At 49.9% G+C, this 19,356-nt stretch overlaps 1 protein-coding gene across 1 annotated transcript; it reads right to left on the reverse strand.

The window, feature by feature from the left end:
* Nucleotides 1-365: 365 nt before the first annotated feature.
* On the reverse strand, nucleotides 366-18,049 carry LOC134366854 (F-box-like/WD repeat-containing protein TBL1X). Its single transcript, XM_063083337.1, has 12 exons — nucleotides 17,851-18,049; nucleotides 15,492-15,624; nucleotides 15,024-15,165; nucleotides 14,308-14,371; nucleotides 14,093-14,190; nucleotides 10,529-10,589; nucleotides 8,519-8,640; nucleotides 3,893-3,967; nucleotides 3,427-3,554; nucleotides 1,578-1,743; nucleotides 1,063-1,164; nucleotides 366-392 (listed from the first exon to the last, which is right to left on the reverse strand). Exons 1-12 carry the CDS (start codon nucleotides 18,032-18,034, stop codon nucleotides 366-368), a joined length of 1,302 nt encoding a protein of 433 aa, XP_062939407.1. The 5' UTR covers nucleotides 18,035-18,049.
* Nucleotides 18,050-19,356: the final 1,307 nt, after the last annotated feature.

Below are 19,356 nucleotides of genomic sequence, written 5' to 3' on the forward strand. Positions count from 1 at the left end.
TTTTTGGCACTGCTTCCTTTTTTCTTGTTTTCCGTTCAGCCATCAGAGCCTCTTCCGGATGGAAACCACACCGTGCACGTCTAGCTTCCTGTTTCCTGGGCTGAATGTTCTTTGGTGGAGACCACTCTTCCCCCTCTGATATGACTGATGCTTTTGATTTTGCTTGTTTGTTTTGGAACTTCTTGATGAAGATTACGAAAACTTACAGACTCCTGTGGCCAGGGACGAGTTGATTTCCAAGTACACTCTAACGCAAGTCAAGTTCGTACAGTTTTGGAGCTGACAGAATGGTGTCTGGAGAGGGCCAAGACCCACACGTTCTCTGCTGGTCCACTAGAACTCTTCAGTTTTTCTATATTTTGTGTTTACTTCCGCAGATCTAAAACACACACCTGGAGGGAAAGACAGAGGCACCTGTTATCTCGAGAGATGACACAAACGTGCCTTTAGAGCAGGGGTCGGTAGACGGTGGTCAACCACCGATTTTTGTGAATAAAGTTTTATTGGAACACAGTGATGAAGGTCAGAGAAGCTCCAAGAACAGGCTAGTGCCTGCACACCTGACCAACCAAACTCAAGCAAAGAGCACTGGGGGAAACACCAGGCAAGGACTAAGGTCGACGTGGCAGAGTGACAGTGCCAGCAGCAGAAGCCACAGCCAGATGCCTACATGGCGAGGTAGGTGGCAGCTTAGGCCTAAGAGCAAGGCCCCCGAGAACATTTGGGGACCCTGGACTTCGAGGTCAATGCTGTGCTGTGCATGGGAGGAGGTTGTGCTGCATCTCTGGGTTCCACCCAGGAGATGCCAAGAGCCCCCCAAACCCAAGCAGTGACAGCCCAACAGGCCTCCAGGTATTGCCTAATGTCCTCAGAGGGGCAGAGCACCCCAATATCATCCAGGAAGTTTTGACCAGAAGGACATTCTGCAAGGGCTGATGCGAGGGCCACTCTCAGATGTGGGGCCACCCCAAGCGGTCCCCGCGCACGATCTGAGCCCTGCCGAGTGCCACCCCGGCTTGCCCCGACCCCACGCTTGCCCCTGCCAACTCGAGCACTGCTTACGGAGCCATTGGAGGCGCTGGCGCCCACTTTGTCCCCGCGAGCGTTCCAGCACACCTCGAAGATGCCACTGGTGCCTCGGTAGCTGTAGACAAGACTGCCACTCTGTGGAGAAAGCAGAGTGACCAGCACTTACCACACGGGGTGCAGCCCACCTGCCCGCCCAGGTGCTGCACGGGTCTCGGGGACAGCGGGGAGCTGCTCATAAAGGGGAAAAGAAGGTGGTGGCTCCTCCAAGGAGGGACGTCTCCAAGATGTCTTGCTTGGAGCTGTGAGCCCTGAGGACAGCAGAAGCAGACACCTTTCCCGGGGAGGGAGTGGCCCTGGGTGTGTGTCCCGGGCAAGTGTGCAGCCAGGCGGAGCTGGACAGACAGCCCGGGACTGGGCTCTCCATGGGGGGTGGCAGCTCATTCCTGAGCACCGGTTCCCCAGTGCCTGTTCTGAGCCCAGGTCACTGCAAACACAGCTACTCGGGCATTACTTTGCAAAGGACTCAACCCCGAGGGTCAAGAGATTACCTGAGTATTCCAGATATGGACACACTTGTCAAAGGAGCCGCTGGCCAAGTACTTCCCGTCGGGGCTAAAAGCGACACTGTAGACAGTTTCCTGGTGTTTGGTCAGCGTGTGGATACACACCCCTCGCTCCACATCCCACAGCCGGACCGTGGAGTCAAACGAAGCACTGCGGAGACGGAGGGGACACGTTATCACCTGAGCACGCGGGCGTTTAGCACACGTCCCTCCAACACAGGCCACACCTCACAGGAGCCGTCTCTCTCTCCCCGCTTCTAGGTCCAGATCGGTGAGCTTCTCCTCCTAAAATGCAACTCAGATGCAGTGAAAACAAAGCCATCGTCACAAAACAAACAACTTTTGGTGCTGTTATTCTGAAAGCAAATTGATACCCACGTTCCTATGTTTCTGCATTTGTTTAAAGATATAAATGGTAAATACTTTTGTGGAATATTTATCAAGTTTTCTAAGATGCTCTTACATTGAAAAACTTCTATTGTTACCAACAAATGCAGATAGCCAGGTTTGGAAAAACAGCGAATAGAGTGAATAAATATTTATAAAATTTTTAAGCCAACAGGAATTAAAACACAGTCACATCTACACATTCGACCACATTGCTGAGAGCTGCAAATTTCAGTTATTTTCAAATTTAAAATAAAGTACATATCACAAACCTGCTATCTGGCTTTCTTTTTCTCTACAGGGCTGGTACCACCCTGTCCTTTTCGTGTGTGCTGACTAAAGGGTCATTTATGTTCCTAACGGGTAACACGTGACACAAAAGGACCTCCCAAGTCACCAATACATGATTATAGCACGCGGTGCTGTATCGTAGTAATTTAAGTGGCTTTTAGGACAATTACGTGAAATAAGAGAATTATGGCCTTTGTGTTGTTCTGTTCAACCACTCGGCTGATACAGGGATTCATTCCAGTCTTTTCTAAGAAACAAGCTTGGTTGGCTGAGCACTTTCAACAAGCTGCTCGCTCCTGGCGCAGCCGGCTGGCTCCCGCTGTCCCAGAGGCAGGTGGCAGGCGTTCTCCGCTTACAGGAGGGGTGTGCCCGCCTGTCACTACCCTCTCTCTGCAGCTACACAGAATAACCCGCTGCTGCCTCCTGGTACCCAAACATTCCCCTTAACTCTCCTCTCTTGTAGGCTAAGGGGACATCCACATTTCATGGGTCTAGATCCTGGTTTTCAGACCCCTAAGGAGCTCGGCATTCGGTCTCAGAATCTCTTTAGCTTGTTCTTCTAAAAGTTCTTCCTGAAATAACGAGAGTGGAACGTTCTACTCTTAATGGGGTCTGGCGAGCATCAGGGCACAATAATGCTCTTGAATGAAGCCTAAAGCCACGTGGTTTTGGGGAGGCCACCTTTGTCACTTATAACCCCTCTTCCCAATTCTGGCGGTGACTGGCTGGCCACTCCGCTCCCTCCCAAGCTGGTGTCTTAGAGGACTCACTATATAAAATGTCAGGTCAAGTCTGGCTGTGGCTGGGGGAACCTTTATCCCTGCTTGAAATTCCTGCCCCTAGAAGCCCTGAGTTGAACGAATAAACCAAGCCCAAGGTCCGAGGTGAACTCTTTCCCTTTCCTTTCTCTGCTGTCAGGAAAACCTTCAGCAAAGCCAAGTGCCTGAAGCCCTCTCAACACGTGCCTTCTCCCAGCCTCAATTAAAAGTTCTATCTCGGCCCTTTCAAAAGGGAGCTACGACGTTCAATGCTCCAGCAAAATGTCCTGTTCTCTCCACGTATGAGGAAGTTCTGCTGTTATGCTGCTGACTCAGTGACAGCAGGCCAGGCTGCGTTCAGGAGCCGAGGCTGGGCTGTGCAGGGGTCCTGTCCTTACCTTGCCAGCATGATGTTGGAGTTGGGGTTGCTGGTGGCCGGCCCGGTGGGACTCCACTTGATGGTGTATATCTCTTTGCTGTAAGCTTGCAGGTCATGCACACACGTGTCCTGCTTCATGCTCCAGATCTAGAGAACACAGTGGTAACAACATGAGCAAGCTATGTACCTCCAGCGAGCCGAGAGACTGCTGGCTGTGAACCGTACACAAGCCATTGGAGTGTCCCACTGGAAAAACTGCAGGTCATTGCCCAGGAAGGGCTGGGACTCCTAGCAGGACCCTTGATTGGTACATCAGAGTTCACTGGGCGAGAGCTAATCTGACAGTCAGTAATGGGACAAATTACAGAGGAAGGAAGAGGACTCAATGCAGATAACCCCCAAAGGAACAGGGAATGTGAGATTTGCGTTGAGTACTGGGGGCTGTTTAGGGTTAAACAGCTCATCCCTACAGATGCCAACTGTACCTTTAATGTCATGTCATCAGAGCAGGATGCTAGCAACATTCCAGAAGGATCCCATTTGATAGCATTGACTTCATTCTGAAAGATAGAATGGGTTTGGAAAAGAAATCAAGGCCTGAGATCAGACCCAGTGGCTGTCTACCAGGGGACAGTAGCGCTCTGTCATCATGGTGGCCGTCCACCAGGGGGCAGTAGCACTCTTTCACCCTGCCGTCCACCAGGGGGCAACAGTGCTCTGTCATCCGGCCGACCATCCACCAGGGGCAATAGTGCTCTGTAATCCCAGCAGCTGTCCACAAGTGGGCAGTAGTACTTTCTCATCCTGCTTACCGTCCAGCAGGGGGCAGAAGCACTCTGTCATTCGGCTGACCATCCACCAGGGGGCAATAGTGCTCTGTCATCCCAGCGGCTGTCCACCAGGGGGCAATAGTGCTCTATCATCCAGCCGACCACCCACCAGGGGCAATAGTGCTCTGTAACCCCCGTGGCTGTCCTCAAGGGAGCAGTAGCACTCTCTCATCCTGCCTACCGTCCACCAGGGGGCAGTAGTGCTCTGTCATCCCAGTGGCTGTCCACAAGGGGGCAGCAGCACCCTCTCTTCCTGCCTACCGTTCACCTGGGGGCAGTAGTGTTCTGTCATCCTGCCATCCACCAGGGGGCAATAGCGCTCTGTCATCCCAGTAGCTGTCCACAAGGGGGTAGTAGCGCCCTGTCATCCCAGCAGCTGTACACAAGTGGGCAGTAGCACTCTCTCATCCTGCCTACGGTCCACCAGAGACTGCTGGTGGGGGCAGTAGCGTTCTGTCATCCTGCTGGCCATCCTCCAGGGGGAGCAAGATTCTGTCATCTTGGGCCGAGCCCGTGGCGCACTCGGGAGAGTGCAGCGCTGGGAGCGTGGCGACACTCCCGCCACGGGTTCGGATCCTATATAGGAATGGCCAGTGCACTCACTGGCTGAGTGCCCGTCACGAAAAAGACAAAAAAAAAAAAAAAAAAAAAACGATTCTGTCATCTTGCCTACCATCCACCAGGGGGCAGTAGTGCTCTGTCATCCTGCTGGCCATCCTCCAGAGGGCAGAAGCATTCTGTCATCTTGCCTACCATCCACCAGGGGGCAGTAGCGTTCTGTCATCCTGCTGGCCATCCTCCAGAGGGCAGAAGCATTCTGTCATCTTGCCTACCATCCACCAGGGGGCAGTAGCATTCTGTCATCCTGCTGGCCATCCTCCAGGGGGAGCAAGATTCTCTCATCCTGCTGACCGGCCACCTGGGACTTTCCCCGAAAGCAAAGCACAGAGCCCGGGAGGCCATGCATTTTCCTTTTTCTCACTTTGCCTTTTTCATTTATATAAAAGCACAGCCATATACCACAAATGAGCAGCCACCCTCATCAATATTTCTTGAAGGGAAAAAATTCCATACTAGGAAGGAAGCAAATGAAGAATTCACATACAATATAGGCAGCAAATAAAAACACCAAAACCACAGCTGTTTTTAAAACTGGACATGGAAATCACTTCCCTGTGCATTTTTAATGCAACAGCTACTCCTTCTATCTAAATCTGCTACATTTTTCTGGCGAGTGGCGGTGGACGGGGGTCAATGCAGACAAACGAAGCCCCTCAGCCACGGTGGGGTTCCACGGGGAACAGGAGGCCCATGTGCCCCAAGTGCACGAGCACACGCCAGAGCCCAGAGGGTGGCTCTGTGAGAACACCCGGGAGAAACAAAACCCACCCAAGGGTCTTGAGCTCCAGTGCAAACAGCCTGGAAATACAAAGGGCAGGGGAGTTCTACCAGGCAGCTCAGCATGCTGGGTGCACAAAGGAGCAGGACTGTTCCTCAGGGCCACCAGGGCCCCGAGACCCTGAGGCTAAGCCCTGGGGGACAAAGGCAAATGTACCCGGCAGGCAAGGGAGAGGGGGACACACAGGGAACACGGTTCTACAAAGGAACAGCCTGTGGCAGAGGAAAACTGTGCCGCACATGGAGACCAAGGAGAAGGTGCACCCACAAGGGGCTTTTCCTTAGGGTGACTGTAGGGCCCCATCTGCTCAGGACAATCCCACAATATTATGCCTGCTGTCCCAGCCCAACAATTAACTAACTTCACACTCATAATTCATTTTCTAAATAATTTCACACTCCTAAGGACTCTGGTTTGGAAGATAAATTATACGGTCACACTACTTTTTAAGGAAACTGAGTTCTGAAGGGTGTGAAGCAAAGAAGTGACAAGGCCACATCAGTGTTCCACATGGCACGGGTGGCCTGGGAAAAGGGAGGAAGAAAGCCTGGAGTCCAGGGAGTGGGCTCCTGTGTGAGCCAGGGGAGGATGAAAGGGTCAGACTGGAGAGCAGCATGTGTGCAGAGGTGCGTGTGAGTGCCCGGGTGTGTGTGAGTGTGCAGACGTGTGTAAGTGCATGGATGTGTATGAATACATGGACATGTGTCTGAGCATGTGGCCATGTATGCTGGTGTGCATATGTGGACGTGAGTGTCCAGGAGTGTGAGTGGGCATGCATGTGAGTCCAAGGAGTGGGCTCCTGTGAGCCAGGGGAGGATGAAGGTGTCAGACTGGAGAGGGGATAATGTGTGGACCTGTGTGTGACTGTGCAGATGTGTGTGTGCACGTATGTGTGCGCAAGTGTACATGAGTGTGCATGACTTTGTGTGCATGTGCACTCACATGAGTGTGCCTGCGTGTGTGTGAGTGTGTATGCATGTATGTGTGTGTGTGCATGTGCCGAGTGTGGAGGTGTGAGTGTGCATGCATGTGTGGGAGTGTGGGCGTGTGTATATGCACAAGGGCAGCTGGTTCTGGCTGCGGCTGCTGAGAGGAGAATCGATGGGCAGGTTTCTTGGGGCCCAGGAATTTGGAGCCAGTCACCATGAACTGTCTCCAGCTGAACCCTCCTGGGAATGGAGTGCCAACCCCACCCACCCGCCACTCCCAGCCCAAGTCACAATTCCTGGGAAGCATCGAGAATCAGCTCAGAAGTCTCAGGAAGAAGTAGGCTCAGCCACATTTAGCTTGAGGCTTGTTCCAAATGATTAGCCACAAGGAGACCCATTTAAAGAGCCAAGTGGTGGCACGGTGGTAAAGTCCCGGGCACGGCAGCTGGAAATCACATAGCTATGTGACTTTGTACCCTACAGCACGCACAGACTGCGGGCAGCGCTATTAAAAGTTTGCAGATCATCCAGGGTTAGAGGAGAAACAAGTTTAGACCAGAAAAAGCAAGTGTCCCTTTGTAACCACAGCCAGATATTCACGGGACAATGGATGCCTGTGCTCCAAAAGCACCTTCTTTTGGAAGCAGGGACACATTGGGCCGGGAGCTGAGACTGGTGGGTACTAGGGAAAGGTGCAGGCACTGAGGTCAATGGAACTGAGTTCCCTTAAATTGGTGGCATAATGGGAACTCCCCAGGGGCTTTGATCAGACTCCTCTGCTTTAACAGGGGATCCCCAACATCTAATGACATTCTGGGTGCTGGTGAGAATAAACAAGAAGCCACAGGAGAGAGCCCAGGTGGGAGCCATGAATTCTCCCTAGGGAATCCAGAGGACATCTGAATGGGGTCGTGGAAGATGGAAAGGATTTTGTGTCAGACCAGGGACATGGTGAGGGGGTGTAAGGTGGAGGCTGTGAGAGTTTAAGGCAGGGAAGCATTTCAGGAGGGGCTGAGATGAGGTGTGAGGGGCTCGACCACACGGGTCTTCCAGGAGAACTGAGGAATGGGGGGTTTTTTGGACACTAGAGGGATCTGCTGGGGAAAGACTGGGAAGAGCCTCACGTGCTTTGCTAAAAAATCTGGTAAGTCAGCTGCTGCTCATATTGTTCTTTTCTGGTATATGATGAGATTATTTTTTCAGCCTCTGTTTGCTTTTATGACTTTCTCTTTATCATTGGTTTTAGTGTTTGCTGACCACATGCCTAGGTGTACACATATCTTTCTAGATGTTCTGCTTGGGGTCTGCTCAGCTTCTTGGATTGAATGTTGATGTTTTCCACCAAATTTAGTAAAATGTGGCCACTGTCGCTTCAAGTAATTTTCCTGTTCCGTTCTCTTTTTTCTACCCATATAACACAGATATATGTTTAATATTGTCCCATACCTCCATAAGCCTCCACTCATTTTTTCAGTCTTTTCTGTTCTTCAAATTGGCCATTCTATGATCTCCCTTCTGGTTCACTAACCTTGCTTTTGCAATCTCCAGCCTGCTGTTACACTCGTCTAATGAGATTTTCGTTTCAGATATTGTGCTTCTCGGTTCTCCAATTTCCATTTGCTTTTTAGAAACATAGTATTTCCATTCTCTGCTGACACTCCCCATCTATTTACTTATTACAAGCATCTTTTCCTTTATATCCTTGTACAGTTTTTTCATAGCCTTTGCCGCAAAGTCCAACATCTAGATCACCTCAGGGTCACTTTTTCTCACTGCCTCCCCGTCACTGGGTTAATCCAACTGCCTAGGGTAGCTGTGGCAGCTCAAGAGCAAAGGTCTGCAGAGGAACTGGTCTGCTGTCACGGCATCTTTTGATTCTAGGTAAAAAATATAAAAAGGCTCCCACATCACATTCTCATGAACTCAAGCCTGAAACTCAGAAGTCCCACTTACTGTGTGTCCTTGGAAGGTTTTGACTGGGCGGTCACAGCCGAGTCTGCATACATGAATACACATGTCTGTGCTACAGGAGGCAAAGGTAGTGTTGTGCTGCCAGTCCACGTCAAGAGCAGGGGCTGTGGAGCAGGAAAGACTGGGAGGACGCTGACATTTATCAACTGTGCACAGAGTTCGGCTGACTTAGAACAATTAACAGCACGGTGGAGAAGCCATATCTAGTAACACGATAAAACATATTCCCGCGTGAACAGACTCTTACTTTCAAAGACCTTAAAGACCCTCTCCTCCCACATTTGCAGGGACGACAAGATGCCTCTGGAGAGAGGCCCCATGGCCCTTTCTGTGCCCCATGGCATGCAGCATCTCTTGCTCCCATGGCACAGGTGAGAAAGGGCAGGTGAGGTGTGCCGGCTGCCTGCCCCCGCACCTTCCTGCTTGAGCAGTATCACCATGGTGGGCCTGTTTGATTTGTTTTCACAGAGAGAGGAGAAAAAAGAAGAGGAAAAAGATTTCATAGCCTGTGCTCAAGACACCCCAATTAAAAAACCTCCTGCAAACCATTAATGCATCCCATGGATTTGGGGATAATTAGTGTCAACAAGAATCCCATATTAGGGATGAAATTGGGTGAAAGGTTCAGGACTCGTGATGAACACCCTCCCTGAGTCCAAGAGACCCTCTGCTCTGCTGAGGGTTTTTAGGTGACTGGCCTCTGGTCACTCCCCGCTAGACCTCTCCATGTCCCGCCTTTCCCTACTCCTTGTTCCAGTGTGAGCCCTGCCCCTGAAGGGACCTCAGAAGTAACGACGACGGGAACAATACAAAGGTTAACTAATTCTGCAGTTTAGTTACGGTCTCATTCTCTACTTTCTGGATTCTTTGCTGGGACGGCAGCGGGAAATCCAGCCACTTTCCAATGCACCGAAATGCCCAGGACCATTGTTAAAAGCCCAGCCCTCGTTCTGTCCTCAGAGCCCGGTGCCCCAAGACGTTGGAAGAACATGTAAAGACCAGGGTGGCGAAGTCAGAGCAGCCAGACTCCATCCTTGTTCTGTCCCTCAGGCAGGTCCTGGGGTCTCAGCTGCACACAGGGATGTTCTGTCAAGCCCTCAGGGGATGCTGAGCGTGGAGTGAGACAAGCCATCTCAGGCCATCAGCACAGCTACCAGCCAGAGGAGGGGTACAGATGTGTTAGTCCCCATGGCCGTTGTATCTGTGGCCTCCAAGCCTCATGCCTGTCCAGTTACAGGGAGCGGGTCTGCGGCTGAGGGTGGCTGCTCCGACCTCCTCTCAGGCACCCACTTACTCAAGTGATCACTTGGCACTCCGGGGACCTCATGGCCATGCACCGCTCATGTCTGTATAGTCTCTGCTCCCCTGAGGCAGTCCCACTGGAACACTCCCTAGAGGCATTTACGCATCAAGTGAGAGGTGATGGCAGGAGGCAGGGGGCTCGGGAAGGAACAGCAAGGGGGAGAGGGAGCTGAAAACCCTCAGCACCAAGTCTCTAATGGGCTTCCCTGGAAGACAGCTGACTTCTGGGGGAATTAAGCAGATCCCATGCGACTCCCCTGGGAGCTCACGTCTGTTCTCCCCGGGACTTCATCCCTCATGCCTTTTCCCTTTGCTGATGTTGCTTTGTATCTGTTCCCACAAGAAGTCTTAGCTGTGTATGCTGAGTCCTGTGTGTCAACCCAGCAGACCGCCAAACACGGAGTGGTCTCGGGACCCCAACACAGCAGCCCTCCTGGAGCAGCAGGACAGAGAAGCCTGCCTTGGCTCTTTGGCTGGTTCACAGTCGTGTTTCCAGACTCGGGAGCAGGTGGGTGTTGAGGCATCTGTACCTTGCAAACCTGAACGACAACACTTAACACGAAATGGGTCTCCTTCCCACCAGCGAGGTTCCACAGGCTGCTCCCTCTGTGCGTTCACAATTACTTTAAGGGACATTTCACAGAACTCTGAATCATGACTTTTAAATTACGAAATCAAAACAAACCTCACCTGAATGGAAAGGAAACTGTTGTTTGGGTTCTCCTGTGTGGGCATCCCAAATGATTGTTGTCTGTGCTCCGCAAACAAAGGAAAAAGTTAGTAATTATTCTTCTTGCAAAGTTTTCTCACGAAAAATGCATCATGCAAGAAAAGACAGTGGGCCCTTATTCCTTCTAAACCAGCACAGTCCAATAGAGCTATTCCTTTAATTTTTCAGGGAAGCTGTAGGAAGTTCAGGATGAGGAGAGGTCATATTATTAGGAGAAGGGGAAGCAGAGGGGAGTGTTCTTTTCTCTGTAGTTTTGGGGTTTTTAGTGGCTGGCTGGTAAGGGCATCTGAACCTTGACCTTGGTGTGACACCTTGCTCTCCCCAAATAAGCTAACTGCCTAGCACTGTCCCATAGAGGTATCATGTGAGTCACTACACTAATTTTTAATTTTACAGTCACCACATTAAAAAGAAAAAAGAAACTGGTACAATTCATTAACAGTGTATTTTATTTCACTCCAATATTGCCAAAATACTATTGTTTCAACATGTAATCAGTATAGAAAAATATTAATGAGGTATCTGACATTCTTTCTTGCCCCCCATCCTAGGGCTTGGAATCACAGCGTGTTTTACACACAGCAGTTTGGACGGCCACATGTGATGAGCTACAGCCACACGAACTGGTGGCAACTGCAGCGGACACAGCAGCCTTAACTGAGACCTGAGAAAACTACCCAAATCAGTGGTGATTCCCCCTCATCCCAAAACGCTAAAAAACCTGTAACAAAACATATCTAAATGTCTTTTCAGCAGTTTTCCAAATGAAGAGCTGCACAAACAGACATTTCTGGAAATTCCCCTGACCGACCCTCCATGAACCAGGACCACGAGATGTGGCAAAGCCATCGGATTATGCCCGGGTCAGGCGCTGATTTATGGGTCTACAGTAAGGAAAACGGTGATCGGCACCTTGGAACACAAAGTAAATCATGAATTCTGATGAACTTATTGATGCTAGGAACATACTTAAAGCAGCAGCCAGGGGCAGCTCCATAAATACCATTGGAATTAAGTCTTCATTAACCGGAATTTTCAACGTCATTGGAAACTTTACACCTGTCTGTCAGTGAGACTTCATAAAGATTTCGTTTTAAGAACTGGTTATGTTTTGGGTTGATTGTAGAAACATTCAGAGGAAACACTCAGAGCAGCAAGTGTCTTTGAAACATGGTATTCCTACATTTGGGGTCAGCTCTAGACCACCTGTCACTGTTTGTCTGCAACTGTTTTCTTAATTTGTCAAGCACAAACAAATGTGGTTTATATATTGTGAGTACAATCGGTCCTTGAACAACGTGCGGGTTAGGGTACCGACCCGGACACAGTTGAAAATCCACGTGTAACTCTTGCCTTCCCCAAAACTTAACTACTAATAGCCGACTATTGATATGACGCCTTACCAATAACATTAACATTCAATTAAAACATGTTTTCTATGTTATATATATTATATACTGTATTCTTACAATAAAATAAGCTAGAGAAAAAAATGTTATTAAGAAAATCACAAGGAAGAGAAAAATACAGTTATAGCACTGTGCAGTATTTACCAGACCAAAAAAGTTCCATGTATAAGTGGACCTGTGCTGTGTTCAAGGGTCAAACTGTAAGTAAACTCACAAATGTCTGATACAATTTCACATGCTACAATCAGTCACTGGAACATTTAGTTGACATTTATGTTAAATATACATTGAACCGAAGAAAACATTTCCCAAAAGCTTTGGGAATGTGAAATATATTTTCGTCACTTTGGGATAAGCATACACTGAGGGTCACACCAGCATCCTCATAAATTACATTTTCTCCATGGGTATTATGTTCAAGGACACTGTTATTATTCCTGCCATGGTTGACTAAGGAGTAAAGAGGGACATATATGGCCCAAAAGACTAACATGATTCCAAATATGCATTTTTACTGATCGTACAGTCCGTCACCTGGTAGAGTCAAAATAAATAATTGGTGAGAAACACACAAATGAATGTAAAATAAAAGATCCGCCAGGTGGGAAGGAGGCCAGGAAACGATTTAGAATGCTCGTCAAGTCGGAGGGCAGAGTTACTGGTAAGCCGCGACCTGATCCTCCTCCACGCTGCACCAGCTGTGTGTCACTAGACAAGTTAATAAACCTCTCTGGGGCTCCAGTTCTTCCTCTGTAAAATGGGATTGATCATACTAATGCCTGCCTCCATCTTGAGAGTATCGGATGGGTTAGCACACATAGTAGTAAAGTGCTTGCTGTAAATGTTAGCGATCATTTTCATGAATTATTTTCATAATTCAAGTGGCAGTTACCGATGGCCTGCTGAAGGCATGACAGAGTGCTGTGTATGCGTATTACTTGAACTAGAACATCTTGGGAAAAATTTGATGGTAGTTACATGACACATTTAGTGTGTCAACCACAGCAGCTTATCTTTTCTTATATTATAATAAATTAGGCTCCCAAGTCCGAATGAAGAGTTTCTTGGCTTAAATATAGAGAAAAGGAACAAATGATTCACTGACCTACACAGTTATATCCACATACAGGCGCTGGCACTCTTTTTCTATTAAGGGCCACCTGGTAAATACCTTAAGCTTTGAGGGCCAATGGTCTTCTGTTGCAACTGTTCAACTCAGCCACTAAGGCGTGAAAGCAGCCACCGACAATTCTCAACAAATGGGAGTGGCTGTGTATCAATAAAACTTTATTTAAAAGAACAGGTGATGGGCCAGTTATGGCCTGTGTGGGCTGTACCCTGCCAAGTGCACCCATGACTTCTCCAAGAGTGTGATGATGTTTAGAGTTCGTTTATTATTTTATATTAAATTTTACAACTTGAATGAACAGAAAGCAGTAACAGAGTAAAGTTGTCAAACTATCATGAAACCAGTGTAGTTTCTGTGGGGGAATGGTTCTATGTCTCCTTCCTCTTTGTTCTGGGATCTTCCACCCCAGGATGGCTTCGAGAGGCACCTGTCTCTAATGCCATCACGTCTCTCTGGCAGCCCTGCCCAAGTGCAGAGCAAGGGAGTCCCACTTTGGCTCCGTGGCCTGTCAGGGGACAGTGCCCTGTCCCTAGGTCCGTTTTACTCCTGCTCGGGAAATGTGCAGTCCACAGTGGGAAGCAGGAGCTTATCAAATTAGGAAAGCAGAAGTCTGCTAAGAGAACAGTCTGTGTCACTAACATCACTCTAGGGGTGAAAGTTTACACAGAGCACACCCACACCACCTGCTCTGTCCAGCCATTGATAAACACAGTCTGGATATTTTCCTCTCTTTATCATTGAACTATGAACCTCAAAAGAAGGGACACTTTGCACAGAGGTCTGTAGAACAGTGGAATATACTGACAGAGATTATGTGCTATAAATTAACACTAAGATCAAAATTACAAAAGCAAAACCTATACAGGTCCTTTTGATTTCTTAAGGGGAAGGAGAAAGCCTAAGAATTCAAAGAAAACACCGTGTTATCTGGAGACTGAAAATAAACATGTATAGATTGAAAGTATGTGTTTTAAGTTAATACTCACTTTGTCTACACCAGCACTCAAAATATAATTCCCCTTTTTATTCCATTTCAAGGCAAAGATGGGGACTTTATGTTGGCCTAAGGTGCTGGCCAGGTTACCTGTTATGTCAAAAAAATACAGACAAACATTGACTTCAAAGTCATGGTCTGTTCACTTCACGGTTACATACAGAAGCAGGTCCTGTCCAACCCCAACACGACAGACGCAGGACTTACCATCTTCCGTCCATATCCTTGCAAAACCGTCGTATGAACCTGTGGCCAGAAGTGTCCCATTGCTCTGCAGGCCAGAAAGAGACACAAACCCCCAGAAGCAGCTTAGTAGTGGTGGCACCAGAAAAGCACACAGAACTCGCCAGGATCCCAAGTCTATAATATTCCTAAGCCGATAACTGATGCCACATTAAGAGACTAACGGGTCATCTCTGACTACTTCAGCACACACTGCTGTTAAATTAAACGCAAGGCATGTGGACCAGGAAGCGAGAAAGCCACACTGGAACCACTCACCTTGTGTGCTGTCTAATTAAGGACAGAATTTAAAATACCTACAGAAAGTCATCCTAAGACTTTGCAGAAAGCAAAAAGAAGTTGAACGGCGTGTGACCCATGTATAAATGCACATAGCAGGTGGTCCTGAGCTCTCAAGGTGGAAAGTTTTCTTTCCTGGCTGCTTGTCACAGCTCCCCAGCTGAGCCTTCCCGGGGTCCCGCCTTCACGCTGTGAGGTCCCCCTCACAGAGCCATCAGGCTCGACTCGCTCATGCGTGCTGACCATGGTAAGGCACGGCCACCCAACACCCAGCTCGTTCTGTGCCTGCCATGGCCTCAGCAGGAGCTCTTGGAGATGGAGGGCACCTGTGAGCCCGCAGCTCAGGGCAGGGCCACCGCACCCTGACATTTCAAGGGGCCTGGGGGGTGGAAGATGCTTACGTTCCAGTCCAGCGAGGTGACATCTTTGTTACTGGGGACATCGTGTCCCCCCTCCCGTATACAGTGCCTCAACACAAGCTGGGTGGAGTCCCCGTTGCTGTGTTCATTAAGGTTCCATATCCTGGCCGTCGAGTCTCCAGACCTGCAGAATAAAAACACGCGCACGTTGGCTCTTGGTGGGAACAGCTCTTTCCACCCCTCCCATGCACCCCCCCTCCTCGCCATCTCTGCATTTAGCAGTTTTAAATGTCTTTGCTCCCCATCCCATGGAGAACACGGTGAGGAATGCCGACTTCACAATCCGAGACACACAGAGCTGTGGAGTGCACAGGACCCGCTCGGGATCTGCTCATGTCGGGAAGACGTGACACACGAGGTCAGACAACAGCACGTGTCCCTTGAGGCAGAATGCCAGAGACGAGCAGGGGTTCCCCTGACCCTGGAGCGTCCCCAACCTGACATCCTCACCCAGAAGCCAGCAGATCGCTGACAGGGTTCCAGGCAGAAATGAACACCTCGGACTCATGGCCCCGAAGGACTGTGGCTTTGTTGGGTGGAATCTCAACGTCCCCGTCAATTTCCATGGGTTTCGAGTGATTATCTGTTGTAGGAAACACAAAAAGGCACGTGGCTTATCAATACAAAAGAAACTCATTCTCAGGGGGCTTCTGTTTTAGGAACACCTTGTTTTTATGTACTAGGCGATACCATCTCTGATGATTATAACTAAATCATGGCTTTGTGTGATTGGGTATTTTATGTCTCTTTGTATTTTGCCAGTCTTCAAATTCGAGTGAGGAATACACTAATTTATTCCATAAAACTGGGGCCAGTCAACTATGACCCATGGGCCAAAATCTAGCCTGCTGCAGCCTCTCCTCATAAATAACGTTTAAGTTATTTACTGACGCCCACATATTTATGCATTACCTGCAGCGACTGTTACGGGATGAACCGTGTCCCCAGTACCTCAGACAGTGGCTGTATTTGGGGATGGGGTCTTTAAAGAGGTGATTAAGGTAAAATGAGCTTGCTAGAGTGGGTTTTAATCCAATAAGACTGATGTCCTTATAAGAAGAGGAGATTAGGACACAGACACACACAGAGGGACGACCATGTGAGGACACAGGGAGAAGATGGTGTCTACTAGCCAAGGAGAGAGGACTCAGGAGGAACCAGCCTGCCTCGCCTTGAGCTCGGACTTGCAGCATCCAGGCCTGCAGGGAGAAATGTCTGCTGTTTCTGCCGCAGATCTGCAGTGCTCTGTCACAGTAGCCCGAGCAGAGGAGGACAGCTGCTTCTGCATTTCAAGACAGAGTTGGGTCACTGTGACAGAGACTGCCTGGCCCTGAATGCCTGTGACAGCCACTGTCTGGCCCCTTAGGGAAAGTTTAGTAGCCCCTGCTTTACGGGAAAGAGAAGGCAGCGGTCCAGTCTAACCAGCACACAGTCAGCAGCAGCTGACAGTTTTGTAATGCAGTGTAGAGCTGAGTCTGCTGTTACATCTTCTTGTTCAGGTATTTTGGTGGAAAACCCCAGGAAGAGAAGGACTCACTTCTCAGTGGCAGGTAACCTAAGATCCACTGCTTCTGGGTCAACACATAAAAATATGAAAATACCTGGTGACCCTGCTTGGATTGAGAAGCCTGACACAAAATCTTCACAGCCTACCCTCAGGAACAGTGGGGCTATGAAAAAATGCTACTTCTTTTATGCTTCCCAAGTTCCCATGTGGCTCGGAGAAGATGAAGAAAAGCAAAATGATCTTCCACGTTTGGTGGATCCATCCCCTGATGATGGCGAGAGGACAGCTGGCGTCCTAGCCAGCCGTGCAGTGGGGGCCTGGGACTCTGTAGAGGCGTGCAGAGGAGGCCGTCACCTGCTCACTTATCCACAGGCAGCCGTGGCATGCTCCAGCCCCGACAGGCTGGTCTGCAGACCAGGTGTGAGGTGCTGAGAAGGGGGTCGAGGCGGCTGCTGCAGAACTTAAGAGCAGTGAGCCAGGGTGTATTAGCCACGTGCACGAGCAAGAGAAGGAGGCTGGGCTCCCTGGGGCAGGGGTCAGTGCCCAGACTCAGCCTGGGCAGAAGAACTCCCACTCCCACGGCCACAGCAGGGAACAGCCTCCAGAGCAACAGACCAGAGATGGGGAACGGGTAAGGAGCCGACCTCAGACCAGAGGAGTGGCAGAATGGCTCAGGTCCTGGATGGGGCACAGGCATGCCTTGCATTCTGACTGTGGGTCCCAGGACAGGGCACCTCTTTTGTCTCTGTTGTTCTAGTTTTAAATAGATATTCTGATGTGGGAGTTAGTTGGTGGAAGGTGCACCGGGCCTGAGCAAGTTTTATGATATGACTGTCGAGCTCTGACTCATCTGCTGCCTACTCTTGGGCCATTAGCTAACAGGTCTAACCTCCCGGGGTTTCGCAATGACCAAGTAAGATGATGCCTGGTGTCCGGGGCGTGGTGCCCTTGCACTGACCATGGGCTCGACTACTAGACCGTAATTTGGCTGAAAACCCTCTGCATGGAAGTCTGAGAGAGACACTTGCTCGTGTTGGACAGTGAGCATCTGGTACTTGTCCCTGTTACACGTGAGCCCTCAGGAGCAGGGCAGCAGGATTTCATAAAATCCAGGATGGGTGTCGAGAAGGTCGGGTCTAAGGATTTTAGTGACAACCAGGGAACGTGAAGGTCTTCCGGCCAGACAGTAAGCAAGCACTGGAAAGCAACTGGTGAGAAGTTGACAGCGGGCAGATCTCTAAGAAGTCGTTGCATTCGCCCAGCTTTAGAAGCACAATAAAGCGCCAGAAGCCCCACACTTACTTATTGTGTGTGCTCCGTTCTCCTCCCCGTTGACCGTGGCCTCTCTGTTCTTTGGTGGATTTTGCTGGGAAACTGCTGCCGGGGCTGCCGTGGCTGCTGCTGCCGCTGCGGCCGCCGCACTGGCCTGCTGCTGCGCGAGCTTCTCGCGGAACGCCTGCTGCCGCGTCTGCACCACGTCGGGCATCAAGGCGTCTATCAGGGACAGGGACTCTATGGGGCGGCAGTCAAACACAGTGCCATCCTGGGAAAGTAAGCCAAGGGCAGCCGTCAGCACCCACAAAAGAGGACCTCCAGGACCAGACTCTGCCTTCCAGGTGGGAGAGGTGCAGGAAGGTGGCCCAGAAACTGAGACGCCTGGGAGCTCAGGGGCTGGGGTCGGGGGTCGGCGGCATCAAGCAGGTGCCCGGACTGTAGGGGCAGGGCAGAGGGACTCCACGGTGGGCCAAGGACAGGGACGTGGACAAGGGGAACCGTCGATGAAGAACTAGGTATGATGGCTGTCCCGAGGGAGACCTGATATTTGGTAAGTGTCAACCTGAACTGGGGCATTAAGGACATGTGAACGTGTCTCCTTTATTCCAAGACAAAGGTGCTATATCCCTGATGCAAGGATTCTCAACAGGGGCAGGGGTGTGTGTATGGGGGGAGTAATTTTGTCTCCTTGGGGGACATCAGGGAATGACTGGAGACATTTTTCATTGTCACCACTTGGCGGGGGGTCTACTGGCAGCTGGTGGGTGGAGACCAGGCATGCTGGTCCACATCCTCCAGTGCACAGGACAGTCCCCACCACAGAGCAGGGTCCAGCCACAAATGTACCAAGTGCTGAGCAGGAGAAACCCTGCCCGGTGCCACGGCAAGTGTGGAATCTCTTAGTACCCACTTTTGTGGGAGGAGTAAGTCTTTGGAAGCATCGGCCCCGATTTAGAGATGCCTGCAGCATTCAGGATTTCCTTCCTGGTGCACGTGCCCATCTGATCTAATAAAATAAGCACTTGCAGCTACTTGAAACGACGCCCTGGGCTCAGGATTTAGACCGAATACAGCCACGATACAACCGACAATGACCTCGTTTAGTTCTGATTCACAGTTTTTGTATTTTTGAAAGATGACCGGTAAGGGGATCACCCTTGACTTGGTGTTGTCAGCACCACGCTCTCCCGAGTGAGCTCCAGTCTGAGCCTCTGATTCACATTTTTGTCTGAACATCCTTCGATTCTCTGGTACTATCAAAAAAATTTCTGTACACACTTAAAAGTAAGACGTGCTTTCCAAATACTCGCATCACATGAAACCCGCAGTGCTCAGGGTGCTGCCTGGTGGACGGACAAACACATTTTTGTGTGCTCTGAACTTGAGGCAGGAGAGGAGGAAGGCAGGACAGAGCTGGGACACGTGGACTCATCCGTGGGACTCAGCTGAATCCCGAGAGCACAGATGAAGCGGCCAGGGAGGTGAAGGGAACTGTTTAAAACCCAAATAACTGACTTTCAAAATTTCTATCAA

This window comes from Cynocephalus volans, chromosome X (assembly GCF_027409185.1).
Source record: "Cynocephalus volans isolate mCynVol1 chromosome X, mCynVol1.pri, whole genome shotgun sequence".
Lineage (NCBI taxonomy): Eukaryota > Metazoa > Chordata > Mammalia > Dermoptera > Cynocephalidae > Cynocephalus > Cynocephalus volans.

Excerpts from the sequence above, each read along its gene's own strand:
- LOC134366854 (XM_063083337.1), bottom strand. The coding sequence starts at position 18,034 with ATGCCCGACGTGGTGCAGACGCGGCAGCAGGCGTTCCGCGAGAAGCTC. Across the intron at positions 15,166-15,491 it reads AGCGATCTGCTGGCTTCTGG|GTCTGGAGACTCGACGGCCA; the intron begins GTGAGGATGTCA and ends TTTATTCTGCAG. Across the intron at positions 8,641-10,528 it reads ACAGTTTCCTTTCCATTCAG|CCCCTGCTCTTGACGTGGAC; the intron begins GTGAGGTTTGTT and ends CCTGCTCCACAG.